The following is a 27945-nucleotide window of genomic DNA, read 5'->3' on the forward strand; positions in this document are numbered from 1 at the left end:
GTTGCGGAAGGAGAAGTTGTATGCAAAATTCTCCAAATGTGAATTTTGGCTAAGGGAAGTTCAATTCCTTGGCCATATTGTGAACAAAGATGGTATTCAAGTAGATCCGGGGAAGATTGAGACGGTGAAGAGTTGGGGACGACCGACTGCGCCTACGGAAATCCGAAGTTTTCTCGGATTGGCCGGTTATTATCGTCGGTTTATCCAAGACTTTTCCAAAATTGCTTCTCCTTTGACAAAGTTAACGAGAAAGAATGTGAGATTTAATTGGGAAAACGAGCAAGAAATTTCTTTCCAATTGTTAAAAGAGAAGTTATGTCAAGCTCCGGTTTTAGTGCTGCTGGAAGGTGTAGAAGACATGACGGTTTATTGTGACGCTTCTTTAAATGGGATCGGTTGTGTTCTAATGCAACGAGGTAAAGTCATCGCGTATGCCTCTCGACAATTGAAGGAACACAAAATGAGATATCTGACTCACGATCTCGAGTTGGCGGCGGTGGTTCATGCGTTGAAAATTTGGCGCCATTACTTGTACGCTATCAAATGTACGATTTATTCGGATCATAAGAGTTTGAAACATCTTTTTGATCAATGAAATTTGAATTATCGTCAACGTAGATGGATGGATGTGGTGAAAGACTATGATTGTGAAATACTTTATCATCCGGGTAAGGCGAATGTGGTTGCGGATGCGTTAAGTCGGAAGAGTCAACATCCGGCGATACGAGTAGGATCGTTACGCATGATTATTACTAACGATTTTCTTGTAAAGCTCGGTGAGATACAAATTGAAGCTTTTGGTAACAATAAGCATGAGGAGCGAATTGTGGGCCAAACAGAGTTTATTACCTTAGGCCCGCATGGTTTGTTATCCTTCCAAGGACGAGTGTGGGTGCCTAGAATGGGAGATTACTGACGAGTGCTACTTGACGAAGCACAAAGTCAAAGTATTCCATCCATCCGGGCGCGACAAAGATGTATTATGATTTAAAGAAAGAGTATTGGTGGCCGAGCATGAAACATGATGTTGATAAGTATGTTGAGCAATGCGTCACGTGTTTGCAAGTTATGTCATACCCCATCCTAATCCATCTGGACGAAGTCACCAACATCTGGTCCCATTGCGATGATCGACTCCAAATAATGTCTTTAAAATGAGCAAATGCACAGCGGAAGATTTCTTTCATACCTGAGAATAAACATGCTTTAAAGTGTCAACCAAAAGGTTGGTGAGTTCATAAGTTTATCATAAAACAATAAAATTCATCATTTTGATATACCACAAGATTTAAATCCTGCATGGTACAAATGGGCCCGAATCCTATACCCACCTGTAATGTACATGCAATATCTTTTAAATACAGTACACCTTTCTCGTGTACGAAAATCATTTTTCATAAATCTTAGTAACCGTACACATATCTCGTGCACAAAAATAACATACACATAACCTATGTATAAAATCATTCTCTCGATACATAACATTCACTTTTCATGCTTTCATAACTTGGCTTGGTAACCGACCTTAACATATAATGCGCATAATAATATCTCCAAAACAGAACATCTCATCTGTATAATAATCATATAAACTTCGAAGTACTAAACACCACGCCCACTATCCCTTCTGTCTAGTGAACATTCTGGGTGGGGGTGTTAAACCCGGTAGCTACCTTTAGGATTCGCGTGAATTAGGCGTGCACTAATTCTTAAAATTAGTGATGTTACCTAATTCTTAGGTTACCAAGCAATAATAATCAGGGGAAAAATATTTATATCAATTGTGGAAATTATCACGTCCACATAATTCAATGGTGGCAATTATCACGTCCACATAATTCATTCGAGGAATGTTTTGCTTGTGTCTATCTCGTCAAACATTTATAAGAGCATTTCATGTATTCGCAGTTCAAAATGTATTTCAAAAGCATTTAATAAAGCCGTTGTAAAAGTAGCGCATGTATTCTCAGTTCCAAAAATGTAAAGAGTAAAAGGGAATCAAATGAACTTACTTAATGTATTTTGTAGTAAAAATACATATGACTATATTGAACAACGCAGGGTTGGCCTCGGATTCACGAACCTATATCATTTGTATATTCATTAATACATCTAATCGTAACTAAACAATTTCCTATATTATAACTCTATATACTAATTAGGCTCGGGCTTGGATAAGGGCAAAGGTATTCGGTTGGATTAGTGGTTTCCCGTTTGTTTTGGTTGGGGGACGCTTTTTGAAAGTTTATGGCTTTTGAAGTTCGATCAAGATTTGGGTAGTTTAATCCCAAATCCCATGCTCTAGATGTCGTTTGGAAGTTAAACTCTTTGGTCGAAACTTGTAATTTTGAACGAAATTCGTAAGACGGGCCATTGTGGGCCCGGTATTGTAAAACTTGTCTTTCATCATGGAATTCCTTTAGTTTTATACATATTGACATGTTGTAAAAGTGGTTTCGTATAAAAGTGTCGGGAAGCAGGTTTTCCGCTCACGTAAGTTGGACCCCGTGATCAGTCACTGGTAGTTCATTGGGACGCCGTCCCAAAAGGCTGGTTGCCGTCCTGGCCTTCAGATCTGGATGATGTCCAGATGTACTAATCCAGAATTTTTTTTTTTTGGATCCTTGATATTGCTCAATAACATCATATATATCTATCGCAATATCATTAAAAACGCTCTAGAATCAAGGATGATGAAGGTGTTCTACAAATAATAAACCAAGATGCGCAAGTTTATATCGGAAGAATGATTTACAAAGAATTTTGATGATTTATGACATTGGTTGATCCTGATACGAGTTAGGGTCAAGATAGCACTTTAAAATGATAAAACAAAGCTTCCAAGGTGTTAGGCTTCGTCCAAATGAAGTAATATTGTAAAGAAAACGAAACAGTCAAAATTAACACAACAGGACGCCGTCCTGGAAGGTGGGACGCCGTCCTGTCTTTCAATTCGGGACGCCGTCTCGGTAAGTGGGACGCCGTCTAGCCCTTTATACCGGGACGCCGTCCTGCCCTTTGGGACGACGTCCCGTAGTAGGTGTAGCCGATTTTTTGGCTTTTTACCTACTCTCTCCACTTTAAAACTTCAGTTTTTGAGGGACTGTTTCATCAGAATACGAACCAGAGAGTTTAGAGGCGATTTTCAGGAGCAAATTGGAGAACTCCAACCTCTTTGAAGAGGCTCAACATCAAGGCATCATCCATCAAAACCTTCTTCATCCAAGAACTCTTGTTCTTGTAGGTTATTTACTTGTTCTCAGCAATGATTTCAGTTAATAATTTGATTGTATTGTTGTCTGTTACCATGATTGTTGGCTAGTTTTTATAATGTTTGTCTAGATTAATAACCAAGGTATTGGATGTAATCTTATTGATTGAATGTATTATGCGTGATAGATTGAAGTTTGAATTAAGAACCATGCTTATTGTTGTTAAAATCATTTGTATCTAGTTAATTGATATGTTGTTGATAAAGAGAACTCTTGTTGATGTATCATATTGATTTACAATCAACTTGTCTTAGATTGATTGTTTGCTAAACCGGACCAAGGGGGTAAACTAGATTAAAACGGTTAAACAAAATAGGAATGAATTGTGTAAAGCGAACGCAAAGACAATTGTTATTCAAGTCTTTGATCTTGTTGATCAACTAGTCACAAACGAAAAGGTCTAAGTAATAGGGAACCCTCGCTTAGTAATTCTAGTTTGAGTACTTGCTAAAGAGAACTCTTGGCGAGTCGATTTAGGTGATTAGCATGCTTATAGTTATTTGATTACAAATACAAGAACCATAGTGAAAAGGGAACCCTTGATCTTGTTATTATATTTACGTGTTTATCCGAGAGAACTCTTAGTGAACCTATTAGATAACTACACACATAATTATTCAATCAGGACTTAATACCTAAAAATACATCCAATACCGAGGGTAAAATATCTAGATAAACATTTCATCTCTTTGATTTAATTCAAAACTATCTTACTTGCTTTATTTGCGTTTATTATCATTTCATAAACTTAAAAGACAAAAATATTGTTTTTACATTTAACCTTCTTTGATTTGGCTAAATCGTTAAATAGCCACCAAAACATAAAACTTGTACTTTTAACTTTCATTCACTTAGTTAATCATAATATAGTTTCTAATTCTAGTTTGACTGATATAACTGTCCTTGGAACGATACATGGAACTAAACCAGTTACTATACTACTACACGATCGGGTACACTGCCCGTTAGTGTGTAGCAATCTCTAAAACCGGTATTTTCCATACGATAATTCATATACCACTTTTCGCACATCAAGTTTTTGGCGCCGCTGCTGGGGACAGTTTTGTGTCAAAATAGAATTATTAACTGATTTGTGATTAAGTAGTTTCTTAATTATTTTAAATTTTTAATAATCTTTGATTTTTAAACTTATAGAATCGGTATGTTTAATAATTTTTGTTAGTTGTGTGATTGACAGTTTATAGGTCGCATATGCCACATACCCGAAGTTCAGAATCTCCATTACTTACACCGTTTACAGAACCTGATAGAAAGCTTGGTAGGATTTCAAAAGAAGTACTTGAAATTTTTGAATCTTCATCAAAGCAAGAAACCTTTGATTCAGAATCAAGTACGACCAAGCCTCGATATTCAGACTTTGGTAAACCCGTTCAACCCCCAAATTTTGAAATGGAAGGAGAAAGACCGTTGGTACCACGACAATCAATGGCAGCAAAGATGAAAGCAACCCGGACCGGAAAAGGTAGTGCTATTACTCCACCTACTGGTGAGGTAACTTTTGAAATAAAAGGACATATTCTTCAAATGATTAATAACAGGTGTCAATTTGGTGGTGGTCCGAATGAAGATGCAAATGAACATATTCGTTTCTTTCAAGAGATATGTCTTCTATTTAAACTTAAACCAGAAACTGACCAGGCCATATTATTAAGACTTTTCCCTTGGACACTCCAAGGGAAAGCACGAAGTTGGTTAGATTCATTGGCCGAGGCTACGATAGAAACGTGGGATGGTATGTTGGAAAAATTTCTTAAGAAATATTTTCCAGCATCCAAGTCCGCGAGACTCCAACACGAAATTACCCAATTCTGTCAAAAGCCGATGGAAACCCTGTACGAAGCATGGAATCAATTTTCCAAAATGCTAAGAGGTTGTCCAAACCATGGTTTGGATACCTTTCAAAAGGTCCAAATCTTTTACAAAGGTTGTGATGTAGCAACCCGAATTTCAATTAACCAAGCGGCCGGTGGTTCTCTTATGGACAAAACCGAGCAAGAGGCTTATGAGATAATCGAGAAACTAGCCAATTATTCTCATGAGTGGCATCAAGAACGCCCAATTACTCGAAATGCTCAAGTCCAAAGCGCCGGTGCTTATGATGACTTAAGCTCCCTAGGTGTAAAAATAGATGGTGTTGTCCGAAACATGGACAAAATCACCAAGGAAATCCATAGTATGAAAGTAGGTTGTGAATACTGTGGAGGTCTCCACTTAGGAAAAGATTGTGATGCCGGGTTAACCATGGCTCAAAAAGAAGAAGTGGCTTTCATAAGCCAAAGAAATAATAACCAGTTTCAGGGAAGAGCCCAATTTAACCGAAACTTTAACAACCCCTACAACCCTCAAGGTCAAACTTCCAATTTTCAACAAGGGTCAAGTAGTGGGTTCCAACAACAAACTCCGGGTTTTTACCAAAAACCCCAACAGGAAGAGAAAAAGTCAAATTTAGAGAGTATGTTGGAAAAGTTAATTACATCACAAACTCAGCTTGTCACAAATATAAACCAAACCAACGAGAAAAACGAACATCAATTTAGAAACCAACAAGCATCAATTCAAAATTTAGAAAAACAAATGAGTGGTTTAGCCAATTTACTGAGCGAGAGGAAACCAGGTAGTTTACCGGGCGATACCAGTAAAAACCCACGAAATGAGCAAGCAAATGTTATCACCACACGGAGTGGTCTAGCATATGATGCTCCAAAAATGCCCGAAAATTCTGATTTCAGGGTTCCATTGAACCAAAATGATGAACCGGTTAAGGAGCCGAAAAAAGTGGTTGAAAAGGAAGAACGGGAAAAACCCGTAGTAAAACCATATCAACCACCGCTCCCATACCCAAGAAAACAACAAAAAGAGAGGCTAGAAGCCGAAAGGTCGAAATTCCTAGATATGTTTAAACAAATTAACATAAACATGCCTTTCATTGATGTAATCTCAGGTATGCCCAAGTATGCTAAGTTTTTAAAAGACTTACTTACTAATCGGAAGAAAATGGAGGAACTTTCATCCGTCACCATGAATGCTAATTGTTCAGCAATTTTGATGAACAAAATACCGAAAAAGTTAGCTGATCCTGGAAGTTTTACCATACCATGTCTCCTGGGAGATTTGGAATGCATTAAAGCATTAGCGGATTTAGGGGCTAGCATAAATTTAATGCCTTATTCATTATATGTTAAGCTAAACCCCGGGGAACTGAAACCAACTCGAATGGCAATCCAACTAGCAGACCGCTCTGTTAAATTCCCTCGTGGAATTTTAGAGAATATGTTAGTAAAAGTCGGTACCCTAGTATTTCCGGCTGATTTTGTAATTCTAGACATGGAGGAGGACACACGTGTGCCTCTTATATTAGGTCGACCTTTCCTCAATACCGCTAGAGCTATGATAGATGTTCATGGGCAGAAATTGACCCTTAGTATTGAGGATATGAAGGTTACCTTTTCCGTTGATCATGCCTTGCAATACCCCGAGTCTACTGATGATCAATGTTATTATTTGCAAACCGTAGACACGTATTCGGAGTTATTGCAGGAATTTCCAGAATTAAAAGGTACAGGAGAATGCATTTTTGCGGAAGGTGATGATGAAACAATGGTGGAAGAAGTGGAGATGTTGACCACTTTGATGGCTAACGGGTATGAGCCAAATGATGAAGAGTACAGAAAGTTGGATTTAGGGAATGAATACCGATGTAAAACATCGATTGAAGAACCTCCCGTTTTGGAACTAAAGCCACTTCCAAGTCACTTGGAATATGCTTACCTACAAGAAGGTTCTACTCTCCCGGTGATCATTTCATCCGAACTCTCTGTAAGTGAGAAATCTAAGCTTGTTTCCATGTTAAAAGCCCATAAAACGGCTCTAGCATGGAAAATTCATGACATCAAGGGTATAAGTCCCTCTTATTGTACACATAAGATATTAATGGAAGATAACTATAAGCCGTGTGTACAAAGACAAAGGCGACTCAACCCCAATATGCAAGAAGCTGTTAAGAAGGAGATTGTAAAACTCCTAGATGCGGGTCTTATTTATCCAATTTCGGATAGTCCTTGGGTGAGTCCGGTCCAATGCGTGCCCAAAAAGGGTGGCATGACCGTTGTCATAAATGAAGACGACCAATTAATTTCTACCAGGACTATCACGGGTTGGAGGGTATGCATTGACTACAGGAAATTAAATGATGCTACCCGAAAAGACCATTTTCCCCTTCCTTACATTGATCAAATGTTGGAAAGATTAGCGGGAAAGAATTTTTATTGTTTTCTTGACGGTTTCTCGGGATATTTCCAAATCCCTATAGCACCCGAGGACCAAGAGAAAACGACCTTTACATGTCCTTATGGTACTTTCTCCTATCGGCGTATGCCTTTTGGCTTATGCAATGCTCCTGCTACCTTCCAAAGGTGTATGGTGGCTATTTTTCATGTCATGATTGAAGATTTTATGGAAGTATTCATGGATGACTTCTCAGTCTTCGGTGATTCTTTTGACTCATGTCTTAAAAATCTTGAGCGTATGTTGATTAGGTGTGAAGAATCAAATCTTGTACTAAACTGGGAAAAATGTCATTTTATGGTAAAAGAGGGCATTGTATTGGGTCATAAAATTTCTTGTGCAGGTCTGGAGGTGGATCGGGCTAAAGTGGAAGTAATAGCCAAATTACCACCACCAACGAATGTGAAAGGTGTTAGAAGTTTTCTGGGGCACGCCGGTTTTTACCGGCGGTTCATTAAGGATTTTTCCAAAATTGCAACCCCCATGAACAAACTTCTTGAGAAGGACTCTTACCGCCTTTAACCTACTTAAAGCAAAGCTCACGCAGTCACCGATTCTCATATCACCGAATTGGTCAATACCATTCGAACTTATGTGTGACGCCAGTGACTTTGCTATTGGTGCCGTCTTGGGGCAAAGAATAGAAAAACATTTCAAGCCCATTTACTATGCTAGTAAGACACTGCAAGGAGCCCAACTTAATTACACTACCACCGAGAAGGAACTCCTTGCAATCGTCTTTTCGTTTGACAAATTCCGATCCTATTTAGTGCTAGCAAAGACGGTTGTCTACACCGACCACTCGGCTTTAAAGTACTTGCTTTCTAAGCAAGATGCTAAACCCCGTTTAATACGTTGGGTCTTGCTTTTGCAAGAATTCGACATCGATATAAAGGATAAAAAGGGTGCCGAAAACCTAGCTGCCGATCACCTTTCTCGACTTGAGAACCCGAATCTTGGGGTTCTACATGAGACAGTTATCCAAGATAATTTTCCTGATGAAAATCTCATGAGAGTTGAGAAAATTGATGATCCATGGTTTATAGACATTGCCAACTATCTTGCGGGTGGATTCCTAGAAACCGGTATGTCACACCAGAAAAGAAAGAAATTCTTTAGTGACTTAAAATACTATTTTTGGGAACACCCATATCTCTTTAAACAGTGTCCCGATGGGATAATCCGTCGGTGTGTTTCGGGGAAGGAATGCACCGAAATTCTGCTTGACTGTCACCTTGGTCCAACAGGTGGGCACTTTGGTCCCCAAATCACGGGGAGGAAAGTTTACGAGGCCGGTTTCTATTGGCCTACCATATTCAAAGATGCCTACGCTGTCTGTAAAGCTTGTGACGTGTGCCAACGGGCCGGTCAAATAACTAAACGGGATGAAATGCCTCAACAAAGCATCCAAGTATGCGAGGTGTTCGATGTTTGGGGAATTGACTTTATGGGCCCCTTTCCAAAATCTCATTCTTACCTCTACATACTTGTCGCCATAGATTATGTTTCTAAATGGGCGGAGGCAAAACCTCTACCAACAAATGATGGCCGAGTAGTGGTAAACTTTTTGATGGAACTTTTCTCTAGGTTCGGCACACCAAAAGCTCTTATAAGTGACCGGGGCACCCACTTTTGCAATAAGCAATTGGAAAAGGTGTTGAAAAGATATGGAGTAATTCATAAAATTTCGACATCTTATCATCCCCAAACGAGTGGGCAAGTAGAAAACACCAACCGGTCATTAAAACGCATACTTGAAAAGACCGTTGGTGCCAATCCAAAAGAGTGGTCAACCAAGTTAAACGATGCATTGTGGGCCTTTCGCACGGCCTACAAAACACCAATTGGAACAACTCCTTTCCGTATGGTATACAGAAAAGCATGCCATCTCCCGTTGGAGATTGAACATAAAGCACATTGGGCGCTAAGGGCATGCAATTTGGATTACCAAGAAGCGGGTCGGTTACGTTTGACTCAACTAAACGAATTAGACGAGTTGAGGTTTGAAGCCTATGACAACTCTCTAATTTACAAGAAAAAAACCAAACAATGGCACGACAAAAGATTGAAACGTCCAAAGGAATTCATGGAAGGCGATCGTGTCCTTGTTTATAATTCCTGTTTCAAGTTATCACCCGGAAAGCTTAAGTCCCGATGGACGGGACCGTTTGTTGTTAGAAAGGTGTACCCTTATGGTACAGTCGAAATGGAGAACGGGAAGGGTGATACTTTTAAAGTGAATGGCCACCGGGTCAAACACTATGTTGATGGTCCCCTAGAAATTGAGGATGAGGTTAGCCTCAACTTCAAGAAAAAGGCCTAAATCTAAATGGGGACGAGTTTGGTGAACGACTCGTAAAAAACTTGTTCACAATTGTAATTAGGTTTGTATTGTGTGCGCGATAAATTTTAGTTTGGTACAAAATGATTAACGTATGACCTCTAAACGCGAACGACTCAGAAAAACAGGTCAGTGAGTTTTAGTGAAACAGGACGCCGTCCCAAAACCCTAGACGCCATCCCACTTAACAAACCGGGACGCCGTCCCAAAGATCTAAACGTCGTCCCACTTAAAGAATCGAGACGCCGTCCCAAAAATCAGGACGACGTCTAGACCCCTGAGTCAGAAAAAAAAATACGTTTTTAAACCATATCCAACCCATTTCTTATCCACAAAACACACTCTTCTCTATTTCTCTCTGCCCTAACACGAACCACTCTCCAAAAACCCTAATCTCTACCTCAAATTCGCGATTTCTTCTTCAAATTCAAGCTTCAAATCATGAACTTTTGGGTATGGATACTCCATTTTTACACTTTTCTTTATCAATTACTTGAATTGTATGTTTATATCTATAAATTGGTGAAGGATAAGTGTGGGGTGTTTGATTTGCATGATTATTGTTAAGATTAACATGCCTTAGATGTTTAAATTGCCCTTATGTGTTTATTTTGCAAAGATTACATGCTTTTAAGGGTTTTGTTCATGATTCTAGGGTTTGTAGAAATTAAATCCGAATTTAGGGTGTTTAACTTATGATGTTGAGTTTATGTATGATGTTTATGATTCTTGTGAAGTATTTGATTGTGTTGGTGATGTTGATGTCAACTTGGCCGGGTCGTTTTTGAATGTTAGTAAATTTCTAAGCATATTGTTGAATTGTAATGAATTTATGAAATGTGTATGCTTGTTTTTCATTTGTAAGGGCCTGTTGAATCAAATTAAGGGAATGGAATGCCTTAATGTATGATGTTATAATGGTCATTTGAGCTAAAAATTGTGAAAATTGTATTATGATTTGTGATGAATATGATTAGAATGCAAAGTTAAATGTTATGACCTATGACACAACATACTTGAATCTTTGAGTCCTAAGTTTGTGCTACTTTGTGAAGTTATGATTTTCATTTTTAAAGGTGTCTTAACGAATTCATGTTGACTTTGGTTGATTTTGGTTTGAAACGGTGAACATGCACTTTTGTGTAAATGAATCCTGATACTTTTGAACTAGGAATTGAATGATTAAGTTCTCCTGCTACTCGGTTATGTTTTAGCTAACATTAACACAACGGTTTCTATGTTCTTTTGGTTTGGTGTATAATGTTTTGCAGGGACAACCAAGCAGAGGAGGACCGGTAAAAAGAGGAAGGACAGCAGGTTTGGCTCCTCCACGACAACCACCACCACCACAACAACAACATCATTCATCATCATCTTCCGGAGAAGAAGAGGAGGAGGATCTAAATGATCCTCGAGTTTGGTTAACACAGGTTCAGAACGACGAAGACTACACCGAAACGTTTGAGAGAATAAACCGCAGGCCGATTAATGCCACTTGGTATTTTATCTGGGGGCCATTGGAAGAAGCGGGCATGCACCGACATGTTACTAATTTACTAGCCATCCCGTACAATAGAGTAGTCGCCCACGCTTGGGAACATGTTTTTAGCATCAATGAACCAATCTATCCGGTGCTGCTTAAAGAATTTTACTCTACCATGCGGTTTAACAATGTCAGCGATTATTTATCGAATGAGTTTCTACGTTTTCGTCTCGGGGGCCAAGATAGGGGTATAAGCAGTTTACAGCTTTGTAGAGTTCTGGGAATTTTTGGGGAATTCACCGATAATCAGTTAGGTGAATATTTGCGGGCTTCTGATTACGTTGGCCAGCATGTTTTTGATGACACCTCTTATTGGCGCAGAATTTGTAAGCCAAATATTGCGCCTGCACATTTTAGATCAAGCAAGCACAGGTACAACGAAATCGCAGCCCGGGATGATAAGCTGCTTCATCGACTCATTGCATGCACGTTTAATGCGAGGATTGAGGGTCATGAGAAGGTGAAAACATTAGATTTGTGGATTATGGATCAAATCAAGCGGGGTTCCTATACCGACATTCCTGGGCTAATCGGTAATTATTTCCTTGCCATTGCGACTGAGACACGGCTACAGAAGCCACTTCTGGGAGGCCACTACATCACCCGAATTGCCCGACATTTTAACATTGATTTCAGTAGATTACAGGAGTACACGAGCGTAATGAAACCATTAAAAAAGGTTTTTTATATTAATGCTGAAATCATTATGAAAGATAGAAATGGGCATTTGGTGCCTTTTGTGGCAGTTGGTGCAGGTGACGCAAGTGGCAGTGGTGTTCAGCAAGAGCAGCGGCAGGAAGAGGAGGCGGAAATGGAGGCACAGACTAATGTTGGTGAACAGGTTCCGTGGCATCCGTCCCAATCAAGTTGGGACAGTTTGGTTGGTAGTGTTAATAACATGAGGTTGAGCCCGAACGAACAAAGGATGCACAACGATCGAATGTGGGATAGTCAGCAGCGAATGGACCAACGACAGATTGCTCAAGTGCACGATCAGGGATGGATGAGTTATGGTATTGATTGGAATAACCATAACTCAGAGTTGTTTTATTCCAACCCCGAGCAGTACTATGGGACGACACGTCTGACACCCCAATATTACACGGATCCTCAAAACCCACCTCCGCCTCACCCGATTTATGATAATACCGCTGCGTTGCAGGATGCTCGGAACAGATTTGAGCAGCAATATCCACAGGGACGCCCGTACAGAGATGGTTCGGGTAATTATTTTTGGCCGTTTGATAACTAGGCCTGCGTGCCTTTGATCATTTTGTACTTTGTTTTGAGACAATTTAATTTGTGTGGTGTGATTTTAGACAATATTTGGTTTGTAATAACTGGCTAATTGTGTGGATTTGTGAACGGTTGTGGTTGTAAAAACACCGTTCTTTTTATTATAAATTGTGTGGTTTGTTAATTTGTGCAGCATGATTGAACTTCAAAGACTGGCATTAAGTTCAGCGACATTTGATATTATGATGTGTGTATGATGATAATCGCGGACTGGACGATGCTCTTATGCTGGCAGTAAGTTCAGCAGCATCCGTCTACATGTTCCACGATTTACAGGTTAAAAATTGAAAATTTCTACAATCACCCTATCACTTTGCCCTCTAAATTTAATCCTTTTTCTGATTTCATGCAATGAGGGCCTTGCATGATCTCAAGTGTGGGGTGGGGAGTAGAAATTTATCGGGAACTCGTTTTACTAAAATTAAGGCGTTCAAGGCAACATAACTTGTAAAAGGTTAAATTTTATAAATTGATTTTAAAATTTATTGACGGATTAAGATCAGGTATAACAACCGAATTTCCGTTATAAATATAAATTTTTAAAAGATATTTTATAAACTTAATTGAGTATAAGATTATTTAAAAAAAAATTTTAAAATTTTCAAGTAGCCTTAAAAACGATTAAAAGCCCAAAAACCACGTTATACACATTATGGTCTTAAAATCTAGAAAATAAATGTTGGTTTACATTTTAAATTATTAATAGTCTTTGAAGTTGCACTATCATTCAATTATTTGAATGAAAATCCTACTAGTTTAGTAAGCTAACTTGTAGGTCACTTGTACCAAAACGAGTGTAAACCGTGAGAGAGCGGTGATTGTATAGCGTGGTCGGAAACCGGATCTCGCGCCAGATCGAAAACCCTAAGGACGATCCTCATTGTTTCTCCTAACAAGGACAATGTTGCGTCCGACCACTTATATGACCATACAGGATGTATCCATTCCATCCTAAAGGGAGTCAAGTCTCCCGAACGACACACTTGCTGATTTATTTCAGAAGTTGTAGTCCAGACCAGTTGTAGGGTGACGAAAAATCTTGAAAAGTCATTGCTAAAATCGACTGGAAATCTACCAGGCCTCAACATCAAACAGGGAAACTGGTAGTCAAAGCTTATCTCAATGAGGGAGATTTGCTAGCCAAATGGGAAGCGCACCATGATACACAAATTGTCAGTGATTGATCAGATTCCCAGTGGATAACCTCCGGAAAGGTAATATATCAGCTTTTAAGCCTGATGAACTTCAATCTTTATGATTGACTTAACGGATTAGATGATTACCTCATGATTATCGATGATATCCGGACGTAATGTGTATCCTCCTAAGCACATTATTTTCTACCGACATCTCGCGATGTTAGGTACCGTGGGAGGGATTGGCTTGACCAATAGCGGGAAACCCGCACTCATTTTTCAAAATTCAGAAAATCCGACAAAATCGGAAAACGTGTCTAGTATTAAAAACTAGCATGATATTTTCAAAAACCATAAAACATTTTCATCAAGGTCCTGATTTCCCTAGGATCAAATTTTTCGGATACTTGGCTCTAATCTCTCAAAAATGTGTGTGTGTGTTTCCATTGTGAATATAGCGTGCGTGTGATTTCAAGTGTGCTATACTTAAAGCGTGTGTTTCCATTGTGTATATAGCGTGAGTGTGTTACTTAAAGCGTGTGTTTTATATAGTGTGACTTGTGTTTCATAACAACGTGTGTGTTTTGTGTGTTACGAGTGATTCATGTAATGTTTGTAATCTATATTGTGTGATTATGTTTGATATTGTTCGACTTTGTAACGAAAGAATTGCTTGAGGACAAGCAAGGTTTAAGTGTGGGGTGTTTTGATATTGATCAATAACATCATATATATCTATCGCAATATCATTAAAAACGCTCTAGAATCAAGGATGATGAAGGTGTTCTACAAATAATAAACCAAGATGCGCAAGTTTATATCGGAAGAATGATTTACAAAGAATTTTGATGATTTATGACATTGGTTGATCCCGATACGAGTTAGGGTCAAGATAGCACTCTAAAATGATAAAACAAAGCTTCCAAGGTGTTAGGCTTCGTCCAAATGAAGTAATATTGAAAAGAAAACGAAACAGTCAAAATTAGCACAACAGGACGCCGTCCTGGAAGGTGGGACACCGTCCTGTCTTTCAATTCAGGACGTCGTCTCGGCAAGTGGGACGCCGTCTAGCCCTTTATACCGGGACGCCGTCCTGCCCTTTGGGACGACGTCCCGTAGTAGGTGTAGCTGACTTTTTGGCTTTTTACCTACTCTCTCCACTTTAAAACTTCAGTTTTTGAGGGACTGTTTCATCAGAATACGAACCAGAGAGTTTAGAGGCGATTTTCAGGAGCAAATTGGAGAACTCCAACCTCTTTGAAGAGGCTCAACATCAAGGCATCATCCATCAAAACCTTCTTCATCCAAGAACTCTTGTTCTTGTAGGTTATTTACTTGTTCTCAGCAATGATTTCAGTTAATAATTTGATTGTATTGTTGTCTGTTACCATGATTGTTGGCTAGTTTTTATAATGTTTGTCTAGATTAATAACCAAGGTATTGGATGTAATCTTATTGATTGAATGTATTATGCGTGATAGATTGAAGCTTGAATTAAGAACCATGCTTATTGTTGTTAAAATCATTTGTATCTAGTTAATTGATATGTTGTTGATAAAGAGAACTCTTGTTGATGTATCATATTGATTTACAATCAACTTGTCTTAGATTGATTGTTTGCTAAACCGGACCAAGGGGGTAAACTAGATTAAACGGTTAAACAAAATAGGAATGAATTGTGTAGAGCGAACGCAAAGACAATTGTTATTCAAGTCTTTGATCTTGTTGATCAACTAGTCACAAACGAAAAGGTCTAAGTAATAGGGAACCCTCGCTTAGTAATTCTAGTTTGAGTACTTGCTAAAGAGAACTCTTGGCGAGTCGATTTAGGTGATTAGCATGCTTATAGTTATTTGATTACAAATACAAGAACCATAGTGAAAAGGGAACCCTTGATCTTGTTATTATATTTACGTGTTTATCCGAGAGAACTCTTAGTGAACCTATTAGATAACTACACACATAATTATTCAATCAGGACTTAATACCTAAAAATACATCCAATACCGAGGGTAAAATATCTAGATAAACATTTCATCTCTTTGATTTAATTCAAAACTATCTTACTTGCTTTATTTGCATTTATTATCATTTCATAAACTTAAAAGACAAAAATATTGTTTTTACATTTAACCTTCTTTGATTTGGCTAAATCGTTAAATAGCCACCAAAACATAAAACTTGTACTTTTAACTTTCATTCACTTAGTTAATCATAATATAGTTTCTAATTCTAGTTTGACTGATATAACTGTCCTTGGAACGATACACGGAACTAAACCAGTTACTATACTACTACACGATCGGGTACACTGCCCGTTAGTGTGTAGCAATCTCTAAAACCGGTATTTTCCATACGATAATTCATATACCACTTTTCGCACATCAATCCTATTTTGGTATAACGAGGGTTGGGATGTTACAACAATAATGTTATGTACATGACCGTAAGAAATGACATGGAAAATGTCGTGAAATTCAGAAGTCATAAATGACATCCTTAGGAAAGGAAGCAGGGTATCAAGAGGGATGCTAAGAAACGTATAATAAGGAAGCACTAAAAACTAAGACAGGAATATGAACAAGTAAAGGCACTTAAAACTAAGGTAAGAATATAGACAAATAAGAAAGGCACTTAAGCTAAGCCAAGAAAAGTTATAGTCCTATAGATTGTTAAGGCACCCTAACTAGCACATAAGGCACACTTAAAATAAAATTCTGGTTCTCTATAACAAACTGTGCTCTGATACCAATCTGTCAAACCCCCAAATAGCGCCCGGGGTAAATATGACTTTTCAATATCATCACACAATTATATAAACGAAAACGACTCTAAATGAGATGCAAATAAATCCAATAATTCAATTGCAGCGGAAACGAAATTGTTTTACATGGTAAACCCAAAATGTAATAAATGTTTGACAAATGCTAAGATATAAATAAATGCGGACTTCAATGCATCAGCTAGCAAAGCAACATAGGGCAGCACATAAGCTATTCTTCACCTGAGACAAATATGCTTAAATGTCAACACAATGGTTGAGTGAACATCATATGTTTAATAATTAATAAGTTTAGACCACATGATTTATTTCAAAACATCAAAATATTCAATATGCCATGAGTTATAATATCGAGCTAAACATTAACCCCTGACACTGTACGGGTGTCGGTAATCATTATTATGTACCCCTTTGACGATCGGTCAATGGGTAGAGACGTCGCTCTCAATAGGCCTACTCACAATAATTAAGCTTGCAACATTTTGATTCCAGCAATTAACGATATTATGGCGGGAATTTGCATGTAAAGATACAATCAATACAAGTTAACAAAAGTCTCACGAAGTTGCATATCAAAAAGTTTAGGCACTTGTGTCTAAATTGTAAATCATTTAAAATACAAGCATGTGTCTCACCCCAAGATTTATAAAATACATTAAAATATGTAAAAACGGGGCTATGAGTTCACCTTAGTAGCACAGAAGAGTTATTCCACAAGAGAAATGAATTGAACGGAAGAAAGTGATCGAGATCTCAACCTAGAGATAGAATGTATGATCAGATATTGCCTAATAGACATAAGTATAATAACTATACTAATGATATCGGTTTTCTAAAAGAATTTCCATTTTTGGAAGGTTACTATTTATGGAAAGTTTTCATTCATAGTAACTTTCCAATTATAGAAAGTTCGGGTTATAATCTTTAGCAAGACGTTGTACAACTCAGTCAAACCCCGTTGCTATCAGATAAGTCACTCTGATGATCTGTTGTTACCAGGCATCCAGGATTCTTGACCAGAATCTATGTCTTGGCATTCGAAATCCACAAGCGGTTCCCATAAGACAACAAGGACCACCCTAGGCCATATGTAGCGGTAAGGTTCGTATATAGTGCACGCTATCTTTCGATTATAACCTTCACATATTATAGGTGTTTAAACTTGACTTTATTACATAGCTAATTTAATTATATATATATAGTTACTATTAGTATTATATAACTATTAATAGTTTTATAATTATATATGTATTATTACTCAAGCTATAATTACTATCTTATGACATGGATTAATTAATATTTATAATACTAATCACGATCTCATACAATATATATAACGTAATTGGTTATATTATTTGTTATTTAATTTACAAGATACCTATTAATATAGCATTTATTAACCCAATATTATCCATAATTACCTAAATAATTAATTAAATATCTAAGAATCATATACATAATTGTTATAGTCTTAGTTAAATATAAAAATCAGTAAAAAATTTAAGAAAATATTTTTATTTCATTTTTGTATTAATATTTTTTTTATTCTTGATTTAATCACAAAGCAAGTTTAATTCTACATAAAATACTATATAAACCTAAATAATTATTTTTAAAATTTTCATAAGTTTCTTTCAGTTTAATATCCTGTAGAAAAATACTTATAAAAATATTTCTTTAACTTTACATTTATTTCCTTATTTACCTTCTATTTACATAATAATAGAGTTGAATTATATAATAATTATTAATTCAACCCATAAATTAATTTTTATAATTTTTTCAGATCTAGACAAAGTTTATGAACTCAGAAAAATTATTTATATATTTTTATTTACTGTATATATTTTTATTACGAATTTCACCTTGTTTTTATTATTAAATAAAACATAATTCGAATATAATTTTTATAAAATATGTACTGAGCTAAATAATTAAGTTTAATATCATAAATTACTGGAAAAATATTTGTATAATTTAAATATCCCTTTTCCCTAGTTTTTTTATAAATAAAAACATATAATATATATATATATATATATATATATATATATATATATATATATATATATATATATATATATATATATATATATATATATATATATATATATATATATATATATATACATAGTAAACTGTTTTAATTAATTAAAATATAAAAACGTATTACAAATTGGTAATATTATTTTTCCTAGATCTAATATTACTTATTAGTAATTAACATGCACAACATATAATTTAATAACCTCAATATATATTTATTATATATTTATTTATGTTCCGGCCAAGAAAAACACAAAAAATACAACAACTAATTAATTTTCTAAAAAATAAATTTTTATAAATCATATTCATCAAGTTAATAATTATCATGTATTTAGAAAAATTTTATGAATTGCAAAACTATTTTATTTGTTTTTGTTTTGTTGTTCGGCCGAAAGAAAAAAAAAAGAAAAAGAAAACCGAAAAAAATAAAGAAAGAGAGAAAAAGAACTTACAAAAAAAAAATTAGGGTTTTGTGTGTGAGCTTCCACATTTTTGTGAATGAAAATTATGAAGGGTTGTAGGGGTTTATATAGTTGAAAAATACTTGGGCTTCAAGAAAACTAATTTAACAATTTAATTAATTTATTTTTTTTCCTTTTATTCGGCCGACCTACATTTTCTTTTTTTTATTTTTTTATTAAATGGAAAAATCTAGAATATCTTGTATTTATTTTATTTATTTAATTACTTTTATTAATTATATATTTATTCGTATTATTCGATATATATATATAAATATAAATATAAATATAAATATAAATATATTTATTTTAAAAATTTTACATTTGTAACCCATTACTTAATCATTTTATATATTTACTCATAATTATATTTTATTTATATTAATATAGAGTATATACATTTTAGTACGTAATATATATTTAATAATAATAATATTATTATTATTATTAGGGTTAGGGTTTACATTTAATTTGTAAGGTTTACACTAAATGATTAGGGTTAGAGTTTAGTTTACTAAATTCAAGTATTAATTACTTCATTTAATATGTCCGATATCAACCCTAATAATAATGTACGAAACAACAATGAAACCCTAAGGGCATGATGTGTGCGAGGTGTAGTACGAAATAGATTATATTTTACTACGAAATACTATTAAATACGATACAATTTACACAAGTTATTTATTTATTTATAGAATGGATATACCTAAACCTTGCTACAACACTTATAGGCAGTGTACCTAATCGTAGAGTAGTGTAGTTTTTAGTAAGTCCGGTTCGTTCCACTGGGAGCTAGCTGAGTTTAACGCTATATATATTTTAAACTATATTTGTATCAATATATATATATATATATATATATATATATATATATATATATATATATATATATATATATATATATATAAGTAATATTATTATTATTATAAAAAGGGGTTTTACCATTTAATGACCGGTTTGTCGAGTTTAGAACTTAAGTCACAATTAGAACCTAATGTAAAATATTAAATATATAAATATAACTTAATTTAAAGCGTAAAGTAAATGACGATAAATAAAAATGCGATGAAATAAAAGTACGATAATAAAAGTGCAATAATTTAAAGTACGAAAAATAAAATGACGGTAAATAAAAGTGCGAAGAGATATAAATTAAAGGAATTATGCGTATTTAAACTTCCGTAACCATGATGTTTGACGTGTTGATTTTAATTTATTACCATGGGCTAATTGTCCTTTGTCCTGGATTATTCGATATGTCCATCTGGTTTTGTCCATAATAGTCCATCGATCATAATTATAAAGTGCGAGAGTCTTCGCCAATTTAACCTTATACCCGAAGTCAAATATTTCAACTAATTGGGGATTCGAACTGTAACAAGGTCTTAATACTTTGTTTAATGAATACACCAGGTTATCGACTGCGTGTAATCCAAGGTTTTGATACTTTGTTAACAATTACACCAATTACCCTTGAATGTAATCCACCCCTGTTTTAATGAGTCCAGTGACTATTAATCGATCCCCGTGTCCGGTCAAATGAACAATTATTAGTATTTATAGATATCCCGCCCACCGTACCCAGTCAAGCGTGGTTATATATAAACACGTCAAATTATAAATCTCTATATTAAATCAACGAGATATCATTTAATTAATATAAAGCCCATTAATAGCCCATAGTCCAATTTCCACAAATGTCGGTCTTTTGTCCAAACCCCAATTATGGTCTAAAGCCCAATAACCCAATCTTAATATTTAGTCCAACATCACGATTACTTCGGCTTAAATAAGCATAATAATAATTTAGCTACGAGACATTAATTTAAAAAGGTTGAACATAACTTACAATGAGTATTAATCGCGTAGTGTTACACAGACAGAATTTCGACTTACAAACTTAAAACATTCGCCACTATAACCTTATTATTATTCACTTAATATTAAAAATATTAATTATAAAATAAATATATATATTTGAGAGAGAGTGATATCAGTAGGATATGGTGTACTCAAACTCGGCAGAAGACGTTCCAATTTATAGGACTTGGGCAGCTACAGGTCTCCATGCGATCACATGGATTTTGTGCTTCCAGGCCATGCGATCGCATGGCCAGCTGGATTCAGTTATTTTCCTTTTAGAAAGTGGGCTGCTCGATTAAATTAATATATAATAATATATAATAATATATATAATTATATATATATATATATATATATATATATATATATATATATATATATATATATATATATTATATTCTTGTTCATAGTTGACTTGTAATTTTAGGCCCGTTGCGTCGTGCGTTGATAGTCGGTTCAGGTGTCGGTTCCGGATTTTCGAACGTCCTTTCGTACGATTTAATATCTTGTACTTTGCTTTTTGCGGCTTGTACTCTTGTAATTTTTGGACGTTTCTCAGCAATAATTTGAACCACTTGGATTGTACTTTGTACTTTTTAGCATTTTGGTCGTTTGCGTCTTTAAATCGTCGAATCTGTCTTTTGTCTTCACCTTTTATTATTTAAACGAATATCACTTGTAAATAGAACAATTGAACTAAAAGCTTGTCTTTCTTGAAGGATAATGCTATGAAATATATGTTCGTTTTTAGCATTATCAGGGCACTTTAGTCATTTCAGAGTGGAAAAATGAGGGTTGTTATATTAGGTGTGACACTGTGACCGGGAAAGAATTTACAGTATAACCCGGTTAGACTGTACATCTTGGTAAAAATATCCGTGTTTCACCAGGAGAATAAATTGGAAAAGTTTTATTCGTTTATATGAATTAGCGATCCATCAAATGGTTAGAGCACTCACTATGCACTGTTAAAAAGCTCCGTGAAGCCACTTTTCCAGCGCCATTCCCATCACACCATAGGCACCATTTACGGTAAAGCTTCTGCCATTCAGCCATCTACGTCACTAGGTCTGTCTCGGCCATGTATTTTTATGAGGGGTATTTGTATTTTTATGGGGTTTAATTGTGGGTATTGTTTAGTTATAATATGTAGTTTTTAGTTAATGGTTATTATGGTTTAGTGCTAGCAGTTAATGTTGATGTTTCGTTGATGTTTAGTTATAAACGAATGATGGATACTGAATATGTAGAAACAGGTGATAATGTTGTAGATGGCGTGAATAAAAACCCAAAAAGTCATGATGATGTTACTATTGAATCAAGTAGCATTGAAGGTGAATCGGATGAGATTAAATCGGTTTACTCTGCAGGTATGTGTGACGATGGTATTAACATTGAAATACCTGGTAAAGGAAGAGAATCGTCAATAAATATGAACCTAAGGGATGTTGGTAATATGAGAGCCTCCTCGCTTGTAATGAGGGCCAAATGTTTAACTAGATCGAAGTATAAAAAAGCTAAGTCGAAACAGAATCGAAAAGACAAAAGTAGTAGGCGAGCGAAGCAATCAAAATCCCACGCAATGTCAGGATGTGGAGGCATCGATGCTGAATACTCGGAAAAACGTGTACAACTTGATGATTTTGCTAAACAGATGGGATTCGATTGGGTGGGAGAAAAGGTTGTACAATTGATAAGACATGATTACAATTTGGAAACTCATTCGTGAAAAGAATTGGTGACGGTGGTGACACAAGATTCTGGACAGAACAGTGGCTATTGGACAAACCCTTATGCAGCAAATTCAGGCAGCTCTACATGCTGGAATCTGACCAGAACTGCCTGGTGAACGAGCTTGTGATCTGGACAGCAGGCGGATGCAGCTGACAATGGACGTGGAGTCGTGAACCAGTTGGATGTGCGCGTAGAGAATTGTAATCACTAACTGATTTATTGAAAGTTTTTGTTAAACAAGATGGTGCTCAGGATGCTTGGTGCTGGAAGTTTTCAACAAAAGGCGACTTCACAACCAAAAAACTTGCGAGCCTCATTGACGAGAAAATCATCATGGATAATCGATTCAGGCATGAAACACTTAAAGATAACCTAGTCCCGGGGAAGATCGAAATATTTTTTTGGCGTTCTTTAAAGAAATGTTTGGCAACTCGAGTCGAACTTGATAGTCGTGGAATTGATCTAAACTATGTTCGGTGTCTGCTTTGTGATGAGGGGTTAGAAACAATTGATCATGCACTTTTTCTTTGCAAACATTCATTCGAGGTTTGGGAAAGGGTGTACAAGTGGTGGGGATTGGGTCCGGTGTCGAATTTAAGCATTAACGAAGCGTGTCGTGGAAATAGCAATACACCTATGTCTCGGTTCGGTGGTCTTCTTTGGCAAGCATTGGAATGGGTGTGTACTTATTTAATATGGAGGTACCGAAACCTCAAAGTCTTTTCAAACAAAAGTTGGAATGATCCTACCGCGTTAATGGAAATTTAACTCAAGTCTTTTGAATGGATCAGTTCGCGTTGGAAGGAATCGAAGATTGATTGGAATCAATGACTATCCGACCCATTGGTTTATGCCATTTGACCGACCATGTTACGGTGCCTTCTTAACTTGTTTTCGATTCGTTTGATGTATATGATCGTCCAATTAATTGTACTATGTCGTGATTGTTTTCTCGTTATTTTAGGTTTGTAAGTTGCTTTCTCCGCAACTAGTCGCCTAATGTTGTGGCTTCTTGTCCCAAACTGATTGGGCCCTTCGTGTTGTAATTGGGCTTTATGTTTCGTGTTAATAATATTTGGCTTTTCGAAAAAAAAATGAAGTTCAATTATGTTAGTTACAACAGGGAGTCGTATACACATTGAATGGGACCACAAAGAATATTAAACTCATCATGCATATAGGACATGGTATAGCATTAACATGAAGAGATAAAAAAAAAAACTCACTTTTAATATTCGCATCAAACTCTCACTTCAGTGGAAATTCAAAAACACATATATTCCATTCAATTGCAATCTACAATCTAGCTAATTTCATGGATGCTCTTCAACAACAGCAACAACAACAACCCTTTACTCCTGATCAAGAACAACAAAACACACCAACCCTTATATATAAGGTATGTAATACGTTTACACTCTAATGTATTAATCTTTTGTTTCTTTTACGTATATTATACGTATATATATATGAATGAATATGATCTTTAATTTGCCTATTGCAATGTTTTGCAGACATGTGTTCTGAAAGTCTCCATCCATTGTGTTGGCTGCAAACGAAAAGTCAAGAAAGTTCTTCAAAGCATTGAAGGTATATAGCGTGCTTATATATATACTCTCAAATTAGAACCTACTCGAATCACTGTTCGAATTTACTCATTGTATATTTTTACTTTTTGTTATGATCTAGTCATTGAAACAAGTTTACTTTTGTTACTAAAAGTATGTAAACTTTTTCCAGTTTTAAAATATAATTATTTTGTTCATTTATTCAACAAAAAACTGATACTGAATGACTAATGTTAATATTTGGGTATTAAACATATATATTTTCCTTATAATATACTCCACCATCTTTTTAAGGTGTATATAAGCTTAATTCCTTAGATTAAAAAGTGCTTTGTTAGTATTTATTGTGTTACTTAATTTCTGATGAAGAAAACATTAGTTTTGCAGGTGTATATACCATTGATATTGATTCAAAACAGCACAAAGTTACAGTTGTAGGCAACATTGAAGTGGAGACACTTGTAAAGAAGTTAATAAAGTCCGGAAAACATGCAGAAAAATGGCCGGAAAACCTCACCAAAAAGGAAAAACTGGCCACTGGCGGTGACAATAAAGACAAAGGAAAAGGGTGTGATAGCAGTGGCAACAGTAGTGATGATGAAGACAACAATAATAATAATAATCCCCACAATAATAATGCACCTGAAAATGGCAACCTAAATAACCCAAATAGGCCACCCGGTCCATGTGTCCGCTTCACGGGTTTACCAGAAAATAACCCGGTTCAAGCGGGTGGTACACAGGTTGGACCGGCGGGCGGTGGTGGAGCTGCTGGTGGTGGTAGTAGTGTTACTCTGAAGAAAAAGAAAAAGAAGAAGAAGAAAAAGAGTGGGGGTGCAAAACCTTCCAGTGGACCCGCCGACACTGGATTGGTGAACCCTGAAATGGGGAGTAATAATCAAGGGGTAGATCAAAGGCATCTTAGCCCTCCACGTGGCTACCCGTATCCCATGATGCCTGTGGGTCCAGCTTATGCGATGAGTTATAGTGAGACGCACCCTAGTGGTAACGGTGGTCCTGTGTATTATATTCCTCCTCCGCCTACTACTACTACACCGTATGTATACGATTATACGGAGTATAATGATCGCGATAACTACGATAATGATGATGATTTTGTAACTTTATCTCGTCCATTGAATACTTTTGAGATTCTTAGTGATGAAAATCCGATCGGATGTTATATGATGTAAACATTATCATGTAAGAGTTGTCGATTGTTTGAATGTTACATATAGTGATGATGATGATGATGACTTGATGAGAGCATTTTAGATCATTTTTGTTGTATGGTTAGTTTCTAGTAGTGTTCATGATCGATAACAATAAAGTAGATTAATGTCGGATTATAACCCAAGTTGTCAATGGGAAACTATAACCATGCATCAAATCAAAGTATATGAATATAGTAGCCAGGAAATATAATACGAGGATAATAAAACACATCTTCAAGGTACGTTTCAAAACATCAAATATGATGTTTTAACGATCTCCAAGAACACAATTTATAAGTTATGTATAGGCCGGGTTATAACATGATATACTTAATGGTATATATATTTGAAGGTTATTCGAATTTAATATTTCACGTGGTCACTCATATGTATTCGAAAGACGATTTTCTGGTCATCAAAATTCATACAACTCATACTCAAAGATGACGATTTTGCTAGTCATTCAAATTCATAAAACTCATGCTCTACTAATTATAAAAAGATGATTTTGCAGCATATGTTGTGAATTGTGATGTGTAAACTATATTCGTGTAAAACTAAATGGAAAATGGTATATAGCACCTAAACCATGAACCTCTAGTTTGGTTTTAAATTTGAAGGCATAGAGATGTAGGGAGCACAAAGCTCCACATCTGCACTTTAACGTAATTTCCGTTTGGTAGGTATTTTATTTTTATTGAGCAGTGAAATATTTTCTTTATTCACCTAATTTTATGGAGTATTATACTTGTAACCATTTTTTATAATATATTGTCTGGTAATATAATATATGACACTTAACCTATACTATATTTGTGACTTTCCTTATATTTGTGACTTTCCTTGACATTTGATTTATCATTCACCATATTTGATCCATGTACAGTTGAATGATACATTTGATTTATCATTCACCATATTTGATCCATGTACAGTTGGCGTAGAATTCAATTTTTAGTTCTATTCATCTTAATTTATGTCTATTAACTCTTATTACTTTATAGTAGGGGTGCGCACCATATAGTTTGAAACCGAATAATCCGAATATCGAATCGAATCCAAATAAAAAAATAATCAAATTGAATTTTTTAAACGGTTTTCGGATCGATCGAAACCGAAACCGAATTCATAATTCAGTTTTCGGTTTGGTTTTTAGTTTTGAAAATTTTCAATTTGGTTAACCGAAAATAGAATTAAAAACCGAATTCAAATTAATAACATATTAAAACATATTTATATTTATAATATTTATATTCATATTTATTTTATATTTAATGTATTATTTTATTATTATTAAACAATAAACATGTTATTTATATTATATTATATATTATATGTATTATATTTATTTATAATGGCTTAAAGATATAAAGACCTTTAACAAACTTAACTTGGCTAGCTTATTAATAGAATGCTATCTTTTTTGGTCTTTTAGCATCATAAACTCTACTTATATTGGTTAGAATATATGTAATGTGAATGGTGTAATCCACGTAATTCATAGAATTATGATTTTGATGTTTATATGTAAGTAAGTATGTTGGTTAGAATTTTAATTTTTAGTGATATTTGGTTTAACCGAAATAAAATTTGGTTTTCGGTTCGATTTTGGTTTTGGTTTTGATATTTAAATTCGATTATGGTTTGGTTTTCGGTTTTGATTTTATAAGTTTCAAAACTGAAAAAGCCGAACCGAATAAACCGTAAAACCGAAAATTGAACCGATCAACACCCCTACTTCATAGTATGATGTCACAGATAAATAATCGAGTATAACACAATGTAACATGTCATCATTTTTGGCAGTCTTTGCTATCTTTAAAGATTTTCAAATAATTGTGTTTTGACTTGTTACACAACAGTAGAACGGTTGCCACATCAACTTAAGTACGGCATTATATTGTTCTCAAACTATATACTCAGTAACACAACGGTTCATATTGGTCATTATAACTACTCATTAACAACTTTAAACTAGGACGAAAAATAATTCCAATCATAGTTAACTTCAACGGTACTAAATATCATATATAACGTTTTGACCATAACCAATATGAACCCTTCACCTGGTTAGCTTGCTACCTCTACTAAAAATCAATTGATGACAAGATCTTGTTCATGTTTCTTTAACAGCAAAAATTATAATAAATAACTTCTCTAGAAGCAGCTAGAAAATGAAAAATTACAACGACTTTAGCAGACCATAAAAATATTCAATAAGGAAAGGTTGCAGTTACACAAAAGAAGAATAAGATCCTGCAGAATATGTTCGAGCTTTTCATTCACAATATGTTTCCACCCACGGAGAATATATTCATAAAGCTCGATCACTAACCAAAGCAAAAAATTAGGCTAATCCTCCTTTGTATCGAAACGTC

The 27945-nt window shown here is 35.3% G+C and overlaps 1 protein-coding gene across 1 annotated transcript; it reads left to right on the forward strand.

Moving 5' to 3' along the window:
* Positions 1-24055: 24055 nt before the first annotated feature.
* LOC139898471 (uncharacterized) lies at positions 24056-25612 on the forward strand. Its single transcript, XM_071881206.1, has 3 exons — positions 24056-24184; positions 24300-24375; positions 24741-25612. The coding sequence occupies exons 1-3, from the start codon at positions 24101-24103 to the stop codon at positions 25544-25546; spliced, it is 966 nt and encodes a 321-aa protein (XP_071737307.1). The 5' UTR covers positions 24056-24100; the 3' UTR covers positions 25547-25612.
* Positions 25613-27945: the final 2333 nt, after the last annotated feature.

This window comes from Rutidosis leptorrhynchoides, chromosome 3 (assembly GCF_046630445.1).
Source record: "Rutidosis leptorrhynchoides isolate AG116_Rl617_1_P2 chromosome 3, CSIRO_AGI_Rlap_v1, whole genome shotgun sequence".
NCBI classification, from domain to species: Eukaryota; Viridiplantae; Streptophyta; class Magnoliopsida; order Asterales; family Asteraceae; genus Rutidosis; species Rutidosis leptorrhynchoides.